This window comes from Aptenodytes forsteri, unplaced genomic scaffold, assembly GCF_000699145.1.
Source record: "Aptenodytes forsteri isolate BGI_AS27 unplaced genomic scaffold, ASM69914v1 Scaffold245, whole genome shotgun sequence".
Taxonomy (NCBI): Eukaryota; Metazoa; Chordata; class Aves; order Sphenisciformes; family Spheniscidae; genus Aptenodytes; species Aptenodytes forsteri.
This window is the reverse complement of record NW_008795686.1, coordinates 1,652,170-1,676,427: the sequence shown is the minus strand read 5'-3', so window position 1 is coordinate 1,676,427 and position 24,258 is coordinate 1,652,170. Positions and strand designations below refer to the sequence as shown.

The 24,258-nt window shown below is 36.1% G+C and overlaps 1 protein-coding gene across 4 annotated transcripts in view; it reads right to left on the bottom strand.

The window, feature by feature from the left end:
• The window catches only part of IBTK (inhibitor of Bruton tyrosine kinase), a 55,091-nt gene that overhangs the window by 14,593 nt on the left and 16,240 nt on the right, over window positions 1-24,258 (bottom strand). For 2 of the 4 annotated variants that reach the window (XM_009282715.2, XM_009282713.1), the window contains exons 10-24: window positions 23,193-23,370; window positions 21,750-22,346; window positions 20,323-20,409; window positions 19,268-19,350; window positions 19,124-19,161; window positions 17,286-17,382; window positions 16,793-16,894; window positions 15,720-15,837; window positions 14,012-14,072; window positions 13,150-13,277; window positions 11,236-11,348; window positions 10,446-10,594; window positions 9,531-9,694; window positions 7,624-7,716; window positions 6,291-6,443 (exon numbers count right to left, since the gene is read on the bottom strand). In XM_009282715.2, coding sequence (XP_009280990.1) covers window positions 6,291-6,443; window positions 7,624-7,716; window positions 9,531-9,694; window positions 10,446-10,594; window positions 11,236-11,348; window positions 13,150-13,277; window positions 14,012-14,072; window positions 15,720-15,837; window positions 16,793-16,894; window positions 17,286-17,382; window positions 19,124-19,161; window positions 19,268-19,350; window positions 20,323-20,409; window positions 21,750-22,346; window positions 23,193-23,370 — 2,161 coding nt within the window. The remainder of the gene's footprint in view (window positions 1-6,290; window positions 6,444-7,623; window positions 7,717-9,530; window positions 9,695-10,445; window positions 10,595-11,235; window positions 11,349-13,149; window positions 13,278-14,011; window positions 14,073-15,719; window positions 15,838-16,792; window positions 16,895-17,285; window positions 17,383-19,123; window positions 19,162-19,267; window positions 19,351-20,322; window positions 20,410-21,749; window positions 22,347-23,192; window positions 23,371-24,258) is intronic. The other 2 variants (XM_009282717.1, XM_009282716.1) reach the window with 2 other exon arrangements.

Here is a 24,258-nt window from a genome sequence, read left to right as displayed (position 1 = left end):
TATTTTCACAGATACTTTGTTTTAGACAAGTTGTACCTTTTCTAGCAGTATTATTCGTTGAAAAGTATTCTCATAAATCACACAACGCTTTAGTACTTTTGTTCTAACACTGTTAGTTTACCACCAAGTCAAGTATAGCTGATCTTCTTTCCCCAAGATATTGAATGAGTTATTCATACCTGCTGGAGGCTCTAAAAATCACTTAATCCACAGTGAAATTCATAAAAGTGATATGTTTCATTTTCTTTTACTTGCCCAAGTATAATGCGCACGGTTACTAAACTAGAGCCTGCATATTATCTTTCAAAAATAAACCAGTATGAAAATACAGCAATTTAGAATCATAGCTATTCTGAACACTTTGTGATCCAAAAGCCTTTTTATTTACAGAATTCAAGGCAGTTACCATCAGTCTTTTCCTTACCCATCAAGACTTTGGAATTAATTCTTCATACATTTGCTACATTTAACTTTACTAAGCGTAGCAGTCCCACTCGTCAAATATACAAAATACATATTATAAGAATAGCTCTGCTCATTTTCTACTCAGAGATCAATTATAAACATTACTGAAGTAAAACAAGCTTTCTATACAATGCTAATTGTTTGTGCAGCTCCCACAAGAAGGGAAGCATTTGAAGCCAAAGACTTCCAAACAAACATGAGGGAATTAAAACACTGCAACATTGTATCTGAAATCTTACAACAAAAGCATCTGAAAGTTATATATGATGTCTGACCCCCATGCTAGACCACCCGGGCCTAAGTTTGAGAGGGGTTTTGGGTTTTTTTCGGTTTTTTTTGTTTTTTTTTTTTTTAATATTGCATGAGCAGCGCAGAAGGTGTAGAAAGCAGAATGGGAACCTCCAGATGCAGGGGCTCAGAGTGATTTTGCACATCCACTATTCCTACTACCAGCTGGCACACAAGAGTCCAGGCAAGTGTTTGACCAGAACTTCCCCAAACTTGTTATACCCAGTAGGCAAATGGTTCCCTTGGCATCTGCTGTCACAGAAGCCTCGTCTGCTACTCACAGTTTAAGCAGCCTACCCATTTTCATGAAAATTCTGTACTACAACCAGATCCACATGCAACACAGCACCAAAAAAAAAACCCCAAAACAACCCCCCAAAAAAACCCCAACCCTGCGTCATTCTCAGCTTGTGAACCTATCCAAAACAATTACCGGTGGTTTAAAATGGTTCAGCTTAAACTGGTACAAATTTTCCTAACAGTAACAACTCTAAATTTCAGCTTGTCCTGCCTGATACATTGCCATTTCTATCTAATCTGTAGCATTAGAAAAACTAATGTATACATCTTTTTTAAGAAAGTGGAATACGACTAAGTTTCTCTAAGCTGTAACTGCAAAACATCAAAGCATGACATTCCAAAACAGATGTTGATGTTTCAGTATAAGCTGGAATACTGACAAACTGACAACCCAGACATTAAAATACGCAATTGTTAATTCTCAAGAGAGACTTCAAATTTCTTTATGCCTCCACTCTTGAAAAGCCATAGGCTCTCCTGAGCTTAACAAAAACAAAACAAATAAACAACACCCCCTCCCTCGATCAAAATTGGTTTGGAGAACTAATAAAGTTAACACCTAGCTTCCTGCATGACATACTCTCAAAGTATTACTAGTGTGATTTCCAATCCCCCCCCCCGCCTTCTAATTTTGACTTTTCTTCAAAGGAGGAAACATAGGTTCAGTCCCCCCAAAACTATGAAACTGGAGGTTTCTTTTGGTGGAAAAGGTAGGACATTGTGTATGATAGACTCTGTCTTTTAGTCAACCAAAAAAGAGCCGGAAGGTCCCACACCCTTCTGGCAAGTGTGCTCACTGCACATCCAAGATGAGTATCTTATTTCATTGGAACACAAGTTCTATGCCTTTGACTACATTGCATGCGTGGAAAGCTCAATCTATTGCCAAATACACTCTAATAGTCCATTGTGAATTTACAGAATATAACTTTGCAAATGTAATATTAGAGCAGAAGAGTAACACTTACCATTCTACCTTACATACAAAAAATACTTTGAACAACTAGCAGGGGCAATCAAATAATTGATGGCTTGCCTAAAGCAGCTTAAAGTTTATTCAACAAATGCTCTCTTCCAGCAGTTAGGCATAATTTTAAATATTCATATACCTCCCACTAGTTCTTTGCTTGAACTCTTGAGCTACCAGCATTTTCCAGACCAGCAGCCAGAGGAACGCTGCAGAGGAACGTACAGAATCATGTGTGGTGACCACATGAGCGTTAGACTGGATTCCATCCTCCTGAAGTATACCCTGGCCTTTCCATTTAAGATGGTTTGTGTAACACAGTAGAGCCCAGCTACTTTCAAAAACTGTTTAATCAGAACCTTAAGAGCACAATATATTTTCTAGAGACAGTTATCTAAGTGTATTCAAAAATCAGTCCATACTTGCTTTTTAAATGCAAGGAACAGTTCATAGGCAGTTGGTAGTTTAAAATTAAATAACACCCAATAGGTGTTATGGTGTTATTATCTATCTCTGATAGATAATTATCTATCAGAGAGTAGATGAATAGCATGAATAGTCAAACTATTCAGATGTCAGATCAAGGAAGTTATGCCCTATGTTTCTATATGCCTTTTATCAGAGCTTCTCTTAATATCTTATTTCCTGTATTAAGAAGTAAATCATTTACCTAGAGGCATCTAGCTCATGTACTTAAATCAACCAGTACAAATACTTCTAAACAGTCATTTATCTTACACTGAAAAATAGGACTTCAGGAGCAAAAAAACCCCACACTTCTGAAGAAGACCAGATAACTAGATGAGCTACACAATGTCCTCCAAAACCTGCTTCAGGCTTTGTTGTATCTAGAAGTTGCGTATGAAGGGGAGAAGGGAAAGACCAAGCTAGAGAAAGACAGATACCCTATACAAACATCCTCCTGCGGAGGAGTTCTCACAGCCCCTTCCCCTGATACCCAAAGTCTGTCAGAGACAAGTACATAAAACTGCAGCTTGGAAATGGCTAGTAAAACAAAAAAGGAAATTAACTGATGATATTTAAGATGACTGGTTGAAAATACCCATGAAATGCCTACACCAGTGATCACTAACATCAGCCCAAGCCACGCCATGGCAGGTCCGGGGAAGTCCCTTTGAAGACTCCAGAGAAGACCCACTTGTGACCACTGATCACAGAAAGGCCCCTGACTTTGTTGGGTGCCTGAGGAAAAGCATTGACTTCATGAAGGCCCCAGTCCACCTCATTAGCAGCACCCCTGGCCAGCTGCAGCTGTTCTCCTGCATCAGCATGGACACCCCTCTGAGCCACCCATCGGGTAGTGCACAAAAGCATGGCTTCCCTGGTGCCGCCACGCTGAGTCACTGATGGGTAGAAAGGTGGCGGGTTTGTAATGACGCATAAATTAGTGTGTGAATGAGCCCGTGTGATATGTGTATGTAAGACTGTGTACATCATCACTGTATATGTTAGGTTACATACTGTTTATGCATAATTATAACATTAGTAGTAGGATTAAAAATAGTAGATAGAATTTTATTCTTTTTAAATGTAATAAAAGATAGCGTAACTCAGTATTTCCTGTGTTGGTCACCATCTGATTCAACTGTCAGTCTCTTCCAGCAAATTTTAAGCCTCAGAGGTATAATTGCCCTGTGACACCTCCATTAGCTAAGGCAAATAGCTAACTTGCTGCTTGACCTGCAGTATCACCTCTGTAAAGCAGGTAGCGTGTTCTTTGGAGCATTTGAGAGGATCAGTGTTAAGGATTCTGAAATTTATCCACTCATTAGTATTCAGAAGATGAATCTTGGAAACCTTGTTTCTCCTACGGTGAAGGTCCCAATGACAGTTCAGAGGTCAGGTAGAGTCTGAATCCTTAGGTGCAAAGCAACTCATTCTATTTCCTCTTTAAGACAAAATTGTGGGCTTTGCCCAATGTTATATCAGAGTAACTTTTGGGGGCTAGGGGAGTAAATGAGACCCTAAATTTTGGTATTAGGTGTACACGGTTAAAAACAAATTGAGAAGACAGATATTCAAGTCCTGCTTGTATAAATCAAAACAAAAGAACTCAACCTTTTCTTAGATTCCCTTGAAATACTGTGTGCTGGATATTTTTAAAACCAGGTCATCTTAGGCAGTTCATTTTTGTAAATAACTACTGTAGTAACATACCTCTATAGCTTGTAAGCTGGACACTAGAAATACATGGCATATAACTATTTTTTTTAGTTATAATCAACCCATGATATACAGATGCCTACAGAGAAGATTTCTTGTCCCTACTTTCACTGACCCTTGGAGGAATCCCAGCCATCACTATCAGAATCACTACTTGAAGGACACGTCATGCCACACTACCTTGAATTCACCAGACAACTGCCCATTTCACATCAGACTGACGTGATCCTTGACAGGCCCTGTAAAATACTAAAGCCCTTTAACCATAAGGCTGAACGTACTGCATGGTGTCCACTAGAGAAGCAAAGCTTGTTCTGGTGTCATAACTGGAAATAGAATACCATTTTAGAATCAATTATTATCTGATTTATAATGCATGATTTTAGGATGATTACAACATACTCTTGCAGTTTTTCCCATATGTTACTGATAAATATTTTCAACACCAGCTCTATTTTACCATTGTTATGTTCTAGGATATTACTGTTATTACTATGGTCTTAAACTAAGACAATAGCATACCAACAGACCTATGCAGAATCTCAAATAAATCTAAAGGCACTTCAAACTCAAGGTGCTGATTGTAACAGCATCCATCCAAAAAAGAAAGATGATAAGTTTCATGTAACAGATACATGAAACGGAGCAGAGAAGCAAGCAGTTCTAGATATTACACTAAACCTTTTGACACAGAACACCTTTCAGGAAGCAACTACTGCCAGGAAGCAGCCTACCTTTTCCTCAGCCAGCTAGTGATGTGATTTTTTTCTCTCCATACACTCATTAAATAGCTAACAGGCTACATGTCTGTTTTGAACTTACGGGAGCATAGCAGAAAGGCAAAGATTTCAGCAGATGCTTACTACTCTTATTTCTGAAAGGAGCAACCAATTCATATAAAGGATCAAAGGAAAGAGAGCCAAAAGACACAAGAGGGAGATGGCTCTAACTGTGGAAAATAAACCTATCCTTTGAAAGACAGACTCCTATTTTAGTTTGAAATCTATCCAATAAAAAAGGAAAACTACTACAATAGCATTTTAAACAGCTAAATTGTCTAAAAAAGACTTCATTTAAAATAGGGTGACTGTGGTGGGTATGCAGCAAGCTTTGTTCCCACTGAGGGGACACCAAACAGGTAAGCTCTAGAGAGAGGAGACTGACTCACAATTCTTCTAGGGTACCACTACAGAAACAAGCTGCAATAAAAGTCTAGACCTTCTTGAACAGGGAAAGGGGGAGAACTGCCCAACATTTACCTCGTTAAGAGCATGCACATAGGTATTTATTCTGTAGTAATGAAACACATTAAATTTACATAGCTTGCAACTTCTACAGTTATGCCTCTATGCTTTCATCCAATACCAACTGTAAATGTGAAGAAAAAAGCATGAATCGGGCTAGCACCTCATTACATTCATTGTTGTAAACCTAGTTCACTGAACAGATGATAAACCATTTTCCTATTTGATACAGTGATATTAACTTGAACATTTAAATTGTGTGTAATCAGCATTAAAAGTCATTTTAAACCCATTACGCATCCTTCCACCATAAGAATTCTTAGCAGCATCCATCACTCCCTCCAGCTCCTAGCCACCTAGATAACTTCGTTATCTATAATTTTGGTCTATCTTTGCTCTACTCCAAAGTCATTCCAGCCCTTTCCCCCACGAAGGGCTAACATTTTTCTTTATGTTTTTGACAGAGAAAAAACAGCATTCATAATGGTTTTCAATAACCTCTTCCTGACTAAGTTTCAGAGCTTGTGCTCAACCTTCTTTTTCTATACTCCACTTTGATACCATCTGCAAATACCACATCACACATAGGCAAGAACCAGATGGGATGCAGTCTTCTGACTCACCATAGCAAAATTTCAAAGAACTGTTAAACTGCAACCACTGCATTTCCCTGACCCCTTTGAATTTCTAGATTACTACCAAATGTAGATACAAATAGTTCAATGCTAGTCTTTTTAATGAACAGAACCTAGGCCATTTTTATTTAAGAAACTGTTTCTAAGAGACTATTCAAGGTAAAAACCCTCCAAAGAAAAGTAAGCAATATCTGATTTGTAACATACCATGCATTCCCTAGCTTTGCAACTTTTGTAGGTGGCGTGGTTATTAGCGTAGTAGGCTCTGCGCTGCTAGTGACTGATCCATTGTCTTTTGCTGCCAGGGCAATCATTTTCCTTTGCTTCTGAGAAAGCTTGATTCCATGAGATGCCATTCTGCTGTGAATTGATATTGCAAAGACAGAAGATGTAAAATCAGTGTTCTTTGAGATGACTCGCCCTTAATCTTGCAAATTAAACTGAGAAATACTTCTTTCCTAGACCAAAATACTTTGTCTACAGTGCCAAAAAGGGAGTATAGGTGGGCGGGAGGGGTTGGATGGCTGGGGAGCAAAAGGAGGATCAATGAATATCAAGAGTGACAGAAAGAAAAGCATCATAAAACTATTCTTCACATAGATGTCTACAAATGAAAACACGCAGAGTTTGAATCAAGTCTCCAAAAGAGATGAACTAGCACCAGATGGAGACTATTTTCTAATTTTGTGATTTTTTTAGACACTGTCAGAAGCTTTGCTCCCTTAAACCAAAAATATTCATGCATAAGAAATGTATACAACATAATATAGCCGTTTTTCCTATTTGTAATAATTTGTTTTCTAAGTTACTTGGATTCATCAGCCTTGGCTGTTTTGTTCACAGCTTCTGAATCTACCTAGCCAGCAACCCTTTACTAGGCTCCAGGACTACTGTCCTAGCTCTCCTTTACAAGAATGCTATGCTTCAAAGGTCATGAAAGTCATCTCCAGTTCTCTTCTGTTTATCTCCAGTTAAGAAACACTAGGTTTAATCCACTGCCTCCTGAAGCCTCCTGAAGACGTACATTTATCTCCCTGTGTCTTTGGGATGCTTCTCTGAGCAAGAACCACTCTTGCTTCTGTCTGAGGAAGAACTGTCAGTATCAACACATAGGTGTTGGGGGAGGTCAGAGAATGCAAGACAAAAAACAAACTTCAGGATCAATTACAGTACTGGTCCACAAGTAATTTACAAAGCGCTAGGGACAAGAATTAATTCTTTTTGGTTGGAAATAGGAAAGCTCAGCAGAGCAGGCCACTGATTTAAGATACTAGTTTACTAGCTCTTTCTTCCACATTTCAACAGTTAAGATGCTTTTGCAGTAGTTGACCAAATAAGACTATAGTAAAATAAAGGGATAAATTTTGTACGCTCACAGAAAAACACCATAATGAACTGAAGTAAACAAAGCCATTCAAAAACAAATAGGACTTCTTTTCTCCTGCTTGTTTTAAACTCTGAACTGCCTGAACCACTAAGTCAATTCATAATAGCCCGGTCTATCACACTTTTCTTTTATAGATTTTGGTTTTTTACCAACCCTGAATTTGCCTTTGGCATGGTTCCACATTTCTGCATACTTTCTTCAATTTCCATGATGGTTCTTAGATCCATAGCAGGAGGGCTGGCCGGGCTAAATGAAAAATAAAAAAAGTTACCTTACAAGGCACTCATTTTTACTTACATTCCACAGTTCCAGCCTTCACTGAAATCCTCTAAATCATACATAAGATTGGTAACCGGATGTATAATTTATGTCTGTTTCCTCAATTATGGCAAACCTCAAATAGAATGTTTCTGACAAAACTTTTATAAATATATACATATTTAAGAGCACACTATAAAAATACTTTCAAGACTCATTATACTATGAAACAAAAAGATGTGAACTATGATTACTTTAAAAAAAATTAGATACCTAAATCCAGGATACTTATTTAGTAGTCAAGTGCTCATGCTAAGTATTAGAGAGGCATTGCTCACAGCTCTTTCATGAAGATTGAATTAGATCTTTCTTTGAATAACAGGATTAAAATTACTTCACATGGCAAACATAACACTCTGCAAAGTTAGAGCTCTGTACAAACACCAGTACCATTCTCAAACTTTAGGAATCAGTTTCTGTTTCATAAATGACCTAATTTTAAACTTCCACAGAAATGAACATGAATTAAATCCAGACATTTCCAAGCTTTACATAAAACTATAAATTAAAACCTGTGTACTTAAAGGCATTTGTAAACTAAGCTGTGTTACAACTAGATTCAAGGACAAGCTTCGAAATAAAATGTAAGCAGCACTCCCTGTCTCTCCCTACATAAATCCAACTACCATAGACTAACTAGCGAACCAAACCCTGTCGTCACTGCTCCTCCACAGTAGTTCAACCAAATACACTACAGTATTAATACTTTAAACATTCTACACAACGGTGCTGCCTGCTTTTTCTTGACATCATACCAGCAATACTAGAAAAAGTGAAGAAAGAGTACAAGGGAAACCCATAAAGGCACAGTGACGTTACAACAAAGTCCTATGGTTTTATTTGTTCCCCTTCCATGCAATCCTCTAAAAAACGTTTGAAAAGAACTCTTAAGATAGCAGATGAAGGTGGAGCTTCTTCCAACCAAAGACCAAAGAATTGGTTGTGCGATATGTTACTCTCTGCATAGACTAGGCTTGCACAAATACATAGTGAGACAAAACACAGATTCCTAGTGGACCCTGCTCACCAAACGATATACTTCAGAGCTGCAACTTCTAATTTCTACAGCTGTATCACCTGTATTAACAAAGCCCATCAGCCACAAACCAACAGAGCCTGGGAAAACTGTGGGAAATTATCACTATATGATTCCCTAAATCCTTAAACTCTTCTCTATTCAACCTTTATTGACAACTGTCAGAGACAGGACACCAGGCAAGACAGAACTTCAGTCTATCACAGTACTGCTCCTTTTTCATACACAGATACTGCTACAGATAAAAAATTGATTATTATTTTTTATTATTATTTTATTGTATCAGTTAAACCTGTGGTGTTGATTTTCACAGACTGTTTAAGTCTAAAGGCATGCCTTTAAAAATGTCAAAGTACAATGGTGCTTCTAATGGCTTCAAGCATGGTCTGATTCTACAAAAAACTGCCAAGTATTTTACAAAGTGTTCACTAAGCAGGCCTTCTAAAAAAAGATATTAGAAGTCCAGACTGGTAGCACTTAAAAAAAAATTTTTTAAAAGTATCTAGCAATTGCTTTTTTCAAAGAATAATTAAAAAAAGTTACCAGTTTTATTAAACTACCAAAATCTTTAATTTACATGTCAAGTAATGTATGATCATTTTGAAGAGCAGAGAGCTTTTCAGTCTGAAGAGAATATTATTAGCATTCACTACCAAGTGTAGAACAGTGACTTTAAGTTAGGCAGGCACCACAACTATTACTCCACCTGAAACTGGTTGCTACCCAATTGGGGGAGCTTGCAGAGTTGTTTTTGGCACTGGGAATGGACTGTGGAACAGACTGTGTCAATACTGATGATCCTTTGCATGACTTCATCTCCTTGTTAGGCTGAGAGGGTTTCATACCCTGACTGCATGTTTTGTCCTTCATCTAAAAAAAGACAGAAAAATGTTGAATAAATATTCTTACATCTTTTCATTCAGAAAAAAAAAGAGTGATGCTACAAACAACTTGAATGACATGTGTAAGTGAAAAGATTTTAAAGGATACCACAAAAATAGCAATAACTTAGTGAATCCCTGATCAGTCTACTATTTGTACCTCTTTTTTTTTCCCCCCCCCTGCTTCACACTTCACCCTGAATCATTTAAGTCCAAATATGCATCTTGATAGTGGAAAATTCACTCGGAGATGTTCACTTCTAAAGCTTTAATGCTTAACACAGGCACAATTCTCTCAAACTTATTTCTCTTTGCCAGTTATGCCTCAGTTATCCTGGACCATACTTCTGTCCAACTACAGTAGTCAAAGAACAGCAGGATTTTCCTGGAGTTTTTTGGCTTCTGTTTTTGTTATTTTGGCTTCTGAACTTCAGATTTGCTTTGCATTTTAAATGAAGTAGATGGAGTCTTTACATAATTGCTCTTTCAGTTTGAAATTTTAGGAAGACTACAGCATATAAAAATTCTTACTATGGTACCATATTAATAAATTACCCTTAGAAGATTTAATAAGGAATACTAATTTTTATTTGCTTTATTGGACAAACAGTAACTACCTAAAGTTGTCTACTGCATTTTAAGGACAACAGCTTCTCAGAAACACTCCAAAATACAAACTCTGCTTTTGATGGATTAGATAAACACAAACAAATAAATTGCTAGGAACAAAGAAATCCAACCTCAGTCCTCTCTGGATGAAATCCTTTCGTGAAGTCAGGGGACTGCAAGTCTCTGGGGCTACCCACTCCTGCATAACTACCTTCAGAGTCAGATGTTAAGAGTTCTGGAAGCGATTCTACAGAGTTAGTTTTATCCAGTTTTACTGAACCTAAGAAATAAGAAAAGAGAGTAGAACTATTAAATCATGAGAGCTGGACTAAACAATGCTTGAAAAAACCCAAAAGTTATTCACTCCATATGACGAATACAAAATAACCAGAAGTTTACCTAGTCCAGTGTACTAGACTGCAATAAGCATAAACAAATTTAAGACTATCTTAAATATTTTTTCAGAATAAGAGAACTCCGAGTTTTCTTTCTCTGTCTCACAATATACAGTTTTAGGAAGTAACACTGACACTTTTCTGTTGAAAATGAAGGCTTCTACCATCTTTCCAATAAACAGTGACTAATTTATTTTTTAAATTCCAGGAAAAAAAAAAATCCACCACATTAGCAGAAATGTTCCACTTATTAAAACCACATGGGAAAGTGTTCGTTAACGTTATTTAAAGTTAAAACTACATGCTTTTACAGAATCTGAACTCTGGGCACAAGCTTAATATGACAAACATCCTTTCAAACAAAACTTAATCTTAAGAATTCACTATTCATATTCAATTATGGTGTTCACTAGAAAAGAAATAATCTTTGCAAGATTTTCTTATTAAAGTATAGAAATCGCATTGCATTGCATATTAAACTTTATGTTCTGTTTTTATACCTGAAAGGAACCTCTTTCCCACTGACCTGTAGAGGCTGGACTCTGAATAATATCTGATAGATTATATCCTCCAGAGCTGTCGGACCGTTTTCGTGGCTTCTTTTTTGCCTTAGTTTTTGCTCTTTTGAAAAGGGCTTCCCTATTAAAAACAAACAAAAAAAAAAGATGGATTAAAGCCAAAGAAATCAAGTCTCAAAACTATCAGTGTCAATGTCAAGTTTTTCAGTCAGCAACAGCGGTTATACTTCAAGCGGTAATACCTGGTCCCACCAGCTGTCACTAGCTGCTTCTTCCTGCTCTGCTTATGCACTGGCACAACTATTTAGTAAATGATTTGGGGGAAACAAAAAAAATCCAGGAGGAAGAGAAAAAATTCTTTCCAGTGTAGATCTAGTCTCCGGCCTAGTACACTGCACAAAGACTTCTGCTGAGACAGTGGAAGATACAGCAGCTGCATAGGCTGGCACTGCCACCTAGGTCAGATTAAACCTGCTACACATCGCAGCAACTGACATAAAGCAAACTCCATCCAAGTCTCCACTTTTTTCTCTCTTGACTTCTCCTAAATTAGTGAAGTTCAACAAACTCCACAGCTGGTCTCATTTTTCCCCCAACACAAATACTGCCACCAAGATAATACTACTTCTACAATAAAGCAGGTATACTGTCATGTTACCAAAATGTCACATGTTCCTATATATGATATTAGGAAGAGTGGAATCAAATAAAAGGCATCTTTCATTTTAACGAGACTACTAGAAATTCAGAATTATATGAACCACAGCTACAGTAACCCTATTTCAAAAAGTTTCTTTGACAAGCTTTTTGTGGAATAACTATATATGTACTTATTCATTCCTGCATCAATACCGTAACCTTGCAACGGTTGGGTTTTGTTTTTAATCCTTGGATTGCCCTATCCGCTAAAGGCTATCGTCTAGCCTTTAAAAACACTGAAAGGCTTGAAGTCTGATACAAAATAGCCTCTCAGTTCCCTTTATCTGCTAGTCCTTATCTGTACTAGTTCATTTAGCATAACTTTTCCTGACACAAGTGGTCAGAACAGTACACAATACCACAAGTGAGGTCTCATCTGCACCATGACATCATATTTCACTATCCATGTTTGAAGGATGTTACCAAGTCATCCTATCAAATTAACTTTTCATACTTGTGATGTCATAGCCAATTTCTCCAGTCTAAAAACTGTACCAAAAAAAGCAGTTTTAATTTTATTATTTGCTCATCAGAGAAAAGCAGCATATTAAGTTAGTCTGACAAGACTTCACAGATTGTATTGCTCTCACCTGTGTGTCTTCAGAACAAATGTTCAAAGACAAAATACCAGAAGTCCACAAAACCACCGAGGCCAGACTACCTGATCTACGGTTGTTTGGATCACATTTTCTAACACCTCTTAAACACAGGTTGCTTGTTTTGTTATTCTACAGCCAGACAGTAGCCACTTTAAATCAACAGATTAAAAACTCATGCTACAAAACTTCCTATTTCGCACGAGAATTCTGTTAATATTAAGAAATGTAGATTATCACAATTTTCCAGACAGATCTATAGTACATTAAGTCTGGTGTTTTCTCTTTTGATTTCTCCTAATTCAGTGAAGTTCAATGAACTCCACAGTTGGTCTCATAAACACACAGATACTCTCATCACATGCACAACTCCCAAACATTACTGTGAATGCTTGTTTTGCTACCTTTACTCACATGCTACTTAGAAATCAAAAAAAGTGCTCCACTGCAGTTCTGCAACATTGTAAAATACTTAAGGGGACCGAGAACAACCTTTTAAATCTTCATTTGTCCTATTTCTTAGTATTTCAATTTTGAACCCAAAGGGAGTCAGGCACCATCCAAAGGGGGATAAATACTATATACAGCTCACCTAGTTAAAAATGTGGATGAAAAATGGATACTTACTGAGAATTTTGTTCTGTATTCATTTCTTCCCTTAAAAAGACAAAGTTCTCTCCATCTTCAGGCTCAAAAGAACTTATGTCAGGTCCATCTGGATATGGAGTAATTACTCTCCTGACCATAGCCGGAATCTATAGTTGGAAAAGCTGTTACACTAAGTTTCTCTTAAGTTGTATGCTAGCAAATATATGATCTGTTGTAAAAGGACCAAAACTGACTGCCATTTAAAACACTTTTACAGAGCAAGTAATTAATTACTTAACTAGCTTATAAACTTGTTACATCTTTAAGCAAAACAGAAGGAGAATTATTTTAAGTGACAGACTCAGAATGCACGTTTCAGCTGCCTATAACTCCTGACAAAAAAACGCTTCAAGGTTTTGCAAACATTCATCTTTTACTACTTTACAGTTAAAGAATACTGGATTACAATGTGTCTTGGTTTTCCCCTTTGCATTAAAGTTCAACTTTCACATTATTTTTCTTACTGCTTTTAAGATCTATATGATCACCCTGAACTTTACACTGGAGAAGTCTGATTTGCTTTCTTCTCCTTTCTTCTAAGTAACAGATGCTCTTTTCCATAGGTTTTGCTTATGTTTTTTCATGCAACAATTGTTAATTACAGAACATTAATACGTTTAATGTGTATAATTAATTAAAGGACACAATACTGTTGCAGCAGTGGCTAGTGAAAAATGAAATATGAGTTCCATGAGAGTGATAATAGCAGCAGCTAACCTTAGCTTTGGAGTCAGATGCTCCACATTCAGCCTGTTATCTACAGCCCCTGCAGGTATGTATTTATTACTCATCTGTTCTCATTTTAAACCTAATCAGCTTACACTCAAGTTGTATGACTTACCATTTTCCTGTAATAAACAGAAAGATCTTTTACAACTTCATCACTTAAGACATCCAGAGTCCTAAAAAAATAAATACAAATTTAGCTGCGGAGGGGGGGGGGAGGGAAATCACATTAATGAAAAATTCAAATGATCGTTTTATACAAATCTCACCTACATGCATTATTACCTATTAATGATGGTCACAGAGTCAGAAGGAAGAAAATGAACACAAAATATGAACTAGTCAATGCCCCTGTAAGGCAGGATTAAACCCACAACCTTTCCAGATAACCTACCTTTACTTAAGGCCACAGCCAATGTAGACCTATATAGTTAAGTTAGCATGAACTAGTCACTACTTTACCTATTTCTGCATACTTTCAAGTCTTCCTAACATGCATCTAATACTCCAAGTCTATGCAAATTCTTCTATAAAACTCAGCCACAACATCCCTTGACATTCATGCCAAAAAATAATACTACAGCAACAAACTTTACTCAACAGAGCTGTCTTGCCCGCATGAGCAGCTCTCCTTGCACAAAGCTGTCATGACTAAATTCTCTCTCTCAGGTGTCTCAGATTAAGTCTTGCTACCCAGTAATGAAATTTTCAGATTTTCACTAAAATGCAGATACAGTCTTAAGAATGTTGCATGTCTTTTCCAGGCTTAAGATGAAACAAATCTGAATTCAGAATAATACTTAAGACAATGTTATTAGATTTCTACTCTTCTCTCCAAAATCAAAGGTTAAAATGTTTATACTTTATAAAGATATGAAGAGGAAAATTGCTAATATGAATGAACTCCTGTATCTGTGATACAAGCAGAGCAGTTGTGTGACATAGCAATGAAGTGCTGGCATTCTGAACCAGCTCAGATCTCTAAGAACTTCTACAGGTAAAACGAAGCATGACAAAAAGCTAGGAGTGGACAGAGTGGACCAATAATCGAGATGTGGTTTTTTTCTTTTGTTGGTTTTTTTGGAGGGGGTTGGGTTTTTTTAAGTCTTTGCTAGAAAAGAATTTCAATCGGTGCTGATAAGGCTTGCTCTCAGAAGATGAAATGTACTCTGGAAGCAACCTGAAGCCCTGTCCAAAAGCATCAAGAGAAGGAAGCCTTCGATTTCTTAGAACCCTAGCTGAATCATTGTGGAAAGCAAGGGTAATTAATTAATTTGTTCAGCCCTCACTGCAGACAGTTAAAGCAAAGAGACTACCAGAAGGTAGGCCTATCCTCTTTGGAAAATGCACCAGCTATAATAAACCTACTTAAAATAAATTCAATTTACATAGTAACCATCATGTTAAAAAAAAGAAAGAAAAACAAACAATAAAAAAAACACAGCAGTTTTATGCATCTTCAAAAACAATTTAAAAAAAACAAACAAGATTAGGCCTAATGTCAAAGCCCACTGAATTCAAGAGAGGTTTTCCCTCTTAATTCAGGCTCTTCATGCCAGATTGTAACATAGGGTTTTGTACTATAAAATGTACAGTATGTACAGGTATTTAACTAGATATTTACCTAGTTTCTCTCTCCCTGTTTGGCAAAAAATGAGCCTCTCTTTAAACTAGCAGCATTCAGTTGGATTTTAACATTTAACTGCTCCTATTAGTTCTTCCAACCCTTTTGCCTTTTTGGGATGTTTGAATTTTGGGAATTTTTTGAATTTTTTGGGAAGTTTGAACAGCTGGTACCTGAACACGTTTGCATTCCTCCTTACCTTGCTTCAAGCAAAGCTGCCATATTGAGTCCTATGAACTGCAAGCAGGACAGTTTTAACTGTTCAGCATTATACATTGCTGAGAACTCCAACAGCTCAGCAGCATTCTTCAAAGTAACTGCAAAGAAGAAACACAACAAACTTAATTGGATAACGTGCTGCAGTATCATGCAGCAGTTTTTAAGACTTACTGCACAGCATGATCTAGTTACTGAAACATATCATATACTTCTCCATTCCTAGAAAAAATGCTAATGCTCAAATGGCCACAAACTACAGCAAGCTCCACGTAACTTTGTAGCAGCTTGAATGCAATGGCTGCTTCACAGAAATAGAAAGGCCCTACCTACAAACGTATCAGTTTCAATATATTGAAACTCAGTAGTCCAAAACAAAGGAGAAAAATAAAGTTTAAAATAGCAAGTGTCATATACAGCGTAAACAGTTCTTAAAGCTCCAAATGTTCCTTTAGCAGGGTGAAAGAAAAACAAAGGGGGTGAAGGGTTAGGGGGCAGGGGGGAGAGAGAAAAATAGAAGTCACTAAAGAAACGCCAAGCAAAAATTGTACGCTGACTTCTTGTATGAAGCTAAGCAACAATGCTTAGTGTTTTCTAGAAGAGACAGATCTTCATAGCCATCTAGAAACAGCACTGTATCAAACAACAGAAGAACTAGCAGAACTAAATACAAGGAAAATAGAAACATAGAATTCATTTTATCGTGTTTTAAAGACAAGAAGTTTGAATTCAATGAAATAAAGGTTTTATAAAAGTTTGGTTTATTTGCTGTAGTGGTTTGGGTTTTTTTGCTTTTTTTTTTACTTTTTTTTTTGCCTTTTATTAAAGAGCGTGAGATGAAAACAACGATGCATAAGGAATGGAAGATTATGCTAACCTGGAACATCACTCAGACTAAAGAAGCAACTGTTAACAGCTATGCAATGAACAGCAAAAGGTAATCGGAGCAAAGGAATATAAACAAATAATTCTGTGCTGAAATAGGCAAGAACATTAACATCTAAAAAAAGCAATTTTTATTCTCTAACCCTTTATAATACAAGTGGAAGAACTCACGTTTTTCTGCAATGGCTACTTCACAGATTTCTTTGAGTCTGGATATAAGAAGTTGGTCTGCTACCACAAGAACATTACATATGAATTCCACATTTTGAGAATCTGGAAAACAAAGCATCACGTAAACACTGTAGGCAAGTCAAAAGCAACTATAACACATACAGCTTCAATGAGATTTTTCCAAAAGACATGAAATGGCTTTGCAAATTTTGATGGGATTTTCACAGCACAAGGAATAGCTTAGAAGAGCACAAACAGTCTTTTTTTTGAAGCAAGAGATGGAGGGAAAAGGAAAACTGCAGTTTGACAAACTAAAGAAAAGGTACAAAATGGCCTGGGGTACAGCTATCACCTCAAAATCTAAAGCAAGATTCACGAAAATTTGGATTTTTTAAATAAAACTTCAAGGCAAGCATATTAAGTATTGAACTTCTATTTTAAAAATACAAAAATTGCAGGAGTTACAGTTGAGTTGAAGATATATTAATGGCACCTTTTATCGCAAGAGCTTCATCTGTATACAGGTAATCTACAATTATCTGTAGTATGTCAGAATGGATTGGCATTTCCAGAGCTGAACAACAGGAAGCCTAAAAGGCAAAAGGATTGGAAAAAAAAAAAAAACCAAACAAAAAGAGTAAATGAAGATGACTACCTGGAATAAAATACAAAATTAAGACAGCGATTATATTTAGCAAATGACTCAGACTGAGGGTCACACTTTCAAAGTTAAACAATTATTTAAGCATTTGCACAAAATCTGTTCAAGTTCTTCAATTAAGAATTGATTGTAGCACAGCAATTAAAATCTGCCCAAACTTCTGAATAAATATCCATGAAACAGTTCAGTGTTTCATCAGTTTGAGCGTCTTCTCTAACAATCCTCCTTGATTATATTACTTTACCCACAATTGTCTAAAAGTAGAACTACAGGAATCCCCTATGCAAGTACTGAACTGCTTTCCTTTCAAGGTAAAATATCTAGTGAAATCACAAGTTCCCATTCAAGAATAAAATGCAAGTAGCCATTCCTGTTAATCCCTCAGAAAACAAGATCCTCAGCAAACCCTCCATTTGAAGAACCGTCTTAACCATTAAGGCAAAGCATTTGTATGAGCAAACATTAGCCATGTAATTGTCACCATTCAAGTTTATGCAACATCACTGCTTAACAACCTTGGTTTATTTCAGGTGGCACTGAAGCAAAGCTTTATACTAAAAGATTTCTTTTGCTTTAGAACATGCTACTGGTACTGACGTATTTCCCGTCAGAAGTTTAAAAACCTCTTACAGACATTTAAGATTTTTATACAACTTCTAGAGCACTTGATTCACAAAATATTTACTTATGAATTTAGCATGATTTAGATTTACTTATGAAATAGTAGATAACTTACGAACTACATACAGCTGATATAGAAATCAACAATACAAATGGACATTCAACACTTAAAAAAAAATAAATAAATCAATCACTTGTCTCACAGTGTTTCAGATACGTTTCCTCAGGGATAACCGGACAGGTAAAGTTCTGTTACACAGTAGAAGAGAACTGCCAGTACCTTGCCAGGTTCTTAGATTTACATATTGCCAAAAAGCTATGAAAGTTGAGAAAACTCTTGCACACTGCTTCAGCTTTCAGTCTCTGAAAAATGCTTCTCCATTTAAACCTTTCCTCTCTTTCAACAAGCATTATCAATAGTATTCGGATACTTAAACAGAAGCATTTAGTGAAATTACAATGTCCAGGAATTGACACACAGATAGCAAATAGGAACCAAGACAAACAAAAGATCTACTCCTTTTGAAGCAGCAGCCAGTGACTAAGTGGAATAGTCCTTGATAGCCTCTATTTCATTAACAGTAAAAGTCAACTAGAGATTCTACACCTTGACTCTTGATTCTGCTGCATCTCTCACTCAGTACATATGAAAAGCTATTCCATACTGCATACTATTTAAACTGTAAGATCTTTTACAGAAAGAAAATGAAAATTCATCCAAAGCAGTATCCCATAAGAACAGTCCAGCAGCTTTTATAAATCCATGAACTAGCTCAAAATAAACCTCTAAAACAAAGGTAATACTTTAATTTCATTTGATACACCTTATTATATTTATTAGTCTCATTTAATACACAATCTCAATAGTACAAATATAGAGTAACCAAAAACGTGTGTATGTGGTTTTTTTTTCTTGCAAACAGGATCCAAGAATCCAGCCTTTCCTTTTCCCCAATATTTAGGATATGCTGTTCTAGGAAAAACTGAAAAGCTGTCACTTATTTGATGCAACAAAACATACCACCACACATGTTTATTGGCAAGCTTACCTCAATCCACGAGCTGCTTAACATGCTGTGAAAATAATCTGTAAAGAAAGGCATTTCAGTTCAAGATGCAATAAAATTTCAGTTAAAAAAGACAACATGACATATTTTTTATATATATATATATATAAATATACACACACATACCAAGTCTTGCACAAAGTACACACTTATGACACGGGAATTCTTTTCCATCTAAAGATTTCAGGGTCACAGGGCAGAGGTATGAACTAGAAGATATTTCATAGGATCAGAACTGTGACTATTCAGAAGAGCTACAAGTTGTAAACTCTACAAATAAATGCTTACTTTAGCAAGTTATGATTTATCCTCTCAAATAAAACACACCTGAATATTAATAATATCATATAAAATGAACCTAAAAGTACAGGCATGATAGTTTCAAGAGAGAAATTTTTTGTCCAAAGCTGAGCTTTCAAAATTCCATCTGAAGTATTTCCTTCAAAACACAATCAATTACTGTTTCAAAACTACTATGCCCAGATAAATTAATTATGGCTAATTTTAGTCTATATCTTAAATGGTCTGAGTTAAATTAGTTATTTCTTTTACATTAGTAGCTACTATAAGCTTTGACAATGCATTTTAAGACAATGCACTTTAAGAGTGAAGTAATTCAAATTCTGTGAAAACGCTACATTTTATGCAATGTAGCTTTTACCATATAAGTAGACTATTCGAGCCTTTGGGTATAAATAACCCAATCACACCAATGCAATTAAAAAACAAACATCACTGATAAAAGCACAAGGAATTTTTCTATTGAAAGATATTCCAGAGATTTTCTTAATTAGAAAAAATATTATATATTTGCTTATTTCCAATCCATGTAGTCTTATTGTCACAGCAAGCTTATTTGCAAAAGTCAAACTGCTTTTGACTGGATTACCCACATTTCTCCTGGCATTAGTATTCTATGACACAGTTAATCCACAGAACACATTAATGTACAGCAAAAAGAAGCAAAAATATACCATACATAATCTATCCCAGATTACTAATTCATAGAGCAGTCTATAAGCATCTACAGAGAACTTCCAAACATGAGTTACCATGAAAGAGACAAGTGTACAACAGAAGTTAAGATACAGCTGATCAACCTTAGCCTACACTTAACAGATAAAGAGATGACTTAAGAGGAAGATGGTGGGGGTAGGGGAAGCTTGATTTAAAAAGTTTACCATTTCTTCTGATTTAACTTTGGTTTGTTCCCATTCTTCTTGTTGACAACATTAATTTTTCCATTTTCTAACCTGACTCCATCCAACCTGCAAATCATTAACATTAGTAGTAAGTAATACAATTAGTATACAGTTCAAACCATTAAGAACAGTTTCACAAAGTAACAGCACTTCAGTGGGCTCGTATCGTGAATATGAAAAAGGATCAAAATCAATCATCACAGAAAACTAGAAAGGGCCAGTTGTTACTTGAAAGTCTTCACTGCAGATGTAAAATGTAACTGACATTCTTTCCACATCTTACCTATCTTATTTATTACCTTAGATGAAAGCTATACTGTTATAGTTAAGGCCAAAGTCCGACATCACAGGGTCAAAGATCTAGGAGTTATGTATACTGCTACCAGTCAGTTATCTGAGCAAAGACAGTGGTTTGGAAGAGATGCGTGTTTCAGCACAGGCTTCTTTAGCACCCTAATTCATCAAGGAGGCTTGTGCATGGGATGGTAAAGACACAGGAGTGCTGCTGGTGGATTACAAAGCAATACACTTTCAAAGGGAAAGTGCTTTAACATCAAAATTTTACTTGGGAACTCAGTTTTAGCAGCAGCTTCACATCTTTGCTGATTAATTTTAGTGTTTGCAAAAAATACGGTGAAGGAAACTGCCCTGAAAAAGCTCATTCACTCCTTTGAAAGGAAAAGACAAATGAAGAAAAAAAAAAAAAACAAACCTGAGTAATACAGTTCTACAGAGACATTGGGTCTCAATTCCGTTAGTTTCACCACATAATGTTAAAAATGCATCAGTCAAACAAGAATTTAACTTTGCTTTGTTTTGTTTTACGCTAAATATGTTCACTGTCTATGGAAAAACTGGTAGACTATGGACAACAGCATAGAAATTCATCAATCCAAAACTCAATTAGATCAGCTGTCTCTAACAAAACAAGTATTGATGTTTTATGACAGTCATTCTGGAAAGTCAGATGATTTGCATCAGATGTCAAGTCTCAGAGAGCTCATGCCTTAAAAGATACACAGGACACATGTTTTAAATGCAAATGTCCAACAGGTTCTAGGACACAGTAAGGGCCAACAGCACATTTCCATCCTATAGAAGCCTATTGAAAAATGATGCTTAAGTACATAAGCATGCTACGAAAGTCTGCTTCTGACATTATTCGAAAAGGTCATACATGCCTTCTCTTAGCAAAGAGCATCAGAACAAACTGATGTTGCTTTAAAGAGATGACATGGTGTGTGCTGTAAACTTTCATACTTACAAACAATAAAACCAGCAAAAAAAGGCAAACTTATCAACCCCAACTAGCCTTCTACTTTAGTAACAACTAAAGTTAGATCAGCTTATAGAAAAACACTCTGCGAAGAGCTTGCCAGAATATGAATGCATTTCCTTTCACCTACCTTCCACTTAAATTGCTGAGTCCAAACTTCTTCGCAGCACTTTGCAACATTTTTATGAGGTTAGCTTCTTCACCAGCAACTTTGCCTTTTTTAGATTTGCTCTTCTGTTTTTCATTTATAACTTGCACTTGATTATTTCTGTAAATCTCAAATGCAGACTTTCCATTAACATTTTCATCAAAACTCATTTTGCTCAGGTTAGAAATTAAAGTCTCTTGATATTCTTCTGATTTTCCTTTATGCAGGATTTTTGGTTTATAACCATGAGTCAAAAGATCACAAGTATCAGTATATATGAACTGCAGAAGGTATGCAAACAGATCTGGATGAACTCTCTCTATTACATAAAGATCACATCCAACAGCATCTTCATCTTTACGGCAGACGTCTGGAGTGTCTAGCTGGTTGTCACTGGAAACAAACAGCTTCTTGAAGAAGTCAGAGCGTACAGCCAGGATGTATTTGTGCACGGGGTAAGTTCTTGTGCCAATCTGAAAAGTCACATCATGGATGCTGTCCATTTCATCTGTTTCAGCTAACAGTTTGCCAAAATCCTCTCCAAAACTTGATAATGACACACTTGGAATTTCATAGAGACTAGAACAAAATGAAATCCATCAAAAAACCCACTACTTACAAGCTCCATAAAATTTTACATAGTATGTTTAATGAAAAGGGTGAGGTTGTTTCCGTTTGGTTTGTTTGGGTTTTTTCTTACATTGCTGAACTACTCAACTTGTCCTATTCTTCACAGAAAGAACTAATAATATGGTATTTAGGCAATTAAACCACATACGTAAGATCTATCTAGCTTCAGAATATCAAATATAGTATTTTGTCTTCATAATGTAGCCAGTAAATATGTATCATCAGAACTATCTTATCTTCATCTCATTTTCCCAACAAGAAAACACAGAAAAGTTTTCTGTATTTCATATTACAATCCAAAGCAATAAGGAAAAAAAGCTAATATTTACTTATTTGTCAGATATATTGAGAACTATTATGAGAGTGCAAGGAACATGATTCAGTATTCTACTTACTCATTTTACTTTATTTGTTTGGAAAAGCAGTAAAATGAATTAAAGATCCACTTTTCACTTTTATTTAAAAGCTGATTATTGGTGATTACAGAAGGGGTGAATTTCTACAGTATTTAGAGCTTGGAGTGTGTTAAGAAATATATCGCACAAATGCTTGCCTTAAACACTTTAGATAAAACATCAACACTATCTATACTAATCATGCAAATATATAAGCTGAGGTCTTCGGGTAACTTCAACACAGCTGTTTACTAGTAAGTGCTATTCTCTAGCAGTATGGATAACCATATTTACTGTGACTGCTGTATGAGCCAAAAAATGGTTTTGAAAAGCAGAATTATTTAATTGCAATCACACACAAAAAAGAGAAAAATTACAGTTGTTGATATTTTAAATATACCTTGTTTTAGGATCTGACTGTAAAACAGCAAAATTGCAACCATTAGGATCGGTGGCAATACTAACAGCTCGGTGGACAAAAGTAAGCTTCTGAAGTCGAATTCTTTCATACGCACTGTTCGTATCATGTTCACAAGACACATCACATGGAGAATTCTGAAGGCTCGATACAAGTTCTGCTAAAAAAAAAAAAAAAGATTTGGGGAAAAAAAAAAAAACACACAGAAAGGTCCAGCTAATTAAAATGCAACTAATACAACAAAAAGGCAAGATTTATGACATCTGTAAGTCCATTGATGGAGTCACTGAATAAGGCTAAACTATGCTGAAGATTTCATCTTGCTTAACTGAAATACAGGAAGACGTTTTAAGAACAAGACTTTACATTACATATAGGAGAGTTTTTATCCAGAACTACTTGTGGAAGTGTTTTGCCACTTCTTCATATAAGGGAAAACACTCCATCTAGCATTCAATGCAACCTCTTGTGGAATGAAACAAGCTGTGCATCAGTGTACAGTAGTGCAAGATCGTTTTCTTTTCCTGTCATACCAATTACAGCAGATATAATACAATTGCCTTCAGACTTCATCTTATATCTGTTTAAATTATACCCTAACTAACAAAATACTATTGAAAAAACATGATATTCTCTGAATACTGGATTATTTTTCAAGAACTGGATAACCGAATACATGCACACCATTCGCCACATTCATTAAAACCTCTCAAAAAACCAGAAGCTCTCATTCATTACAAATCAGTGATGAACATCAACTAGACATTCAACTAGTCAACAGGTCTGGATTCTGAAGTTTCCTTGAAGATACTAAAACTACAAAAAGAACAGCAATAAGCAGAAAGAAGAGAGTGCCTACAGACACGTACCAGCACCAGGACAAACAGAGCGAAAAGGAGATACGTTTGGTGCCTCTGTAATGAGGGAACTACAATGTGATGTGTAGAATAAAAGAAAGTAGCAACAGAGTAAAACTAGTATGCACTCTGCATTGAGCAACAGAGGAAAGTTTTTTGCTGTGAAAGAATGCAAAAATGGACTGATAAAT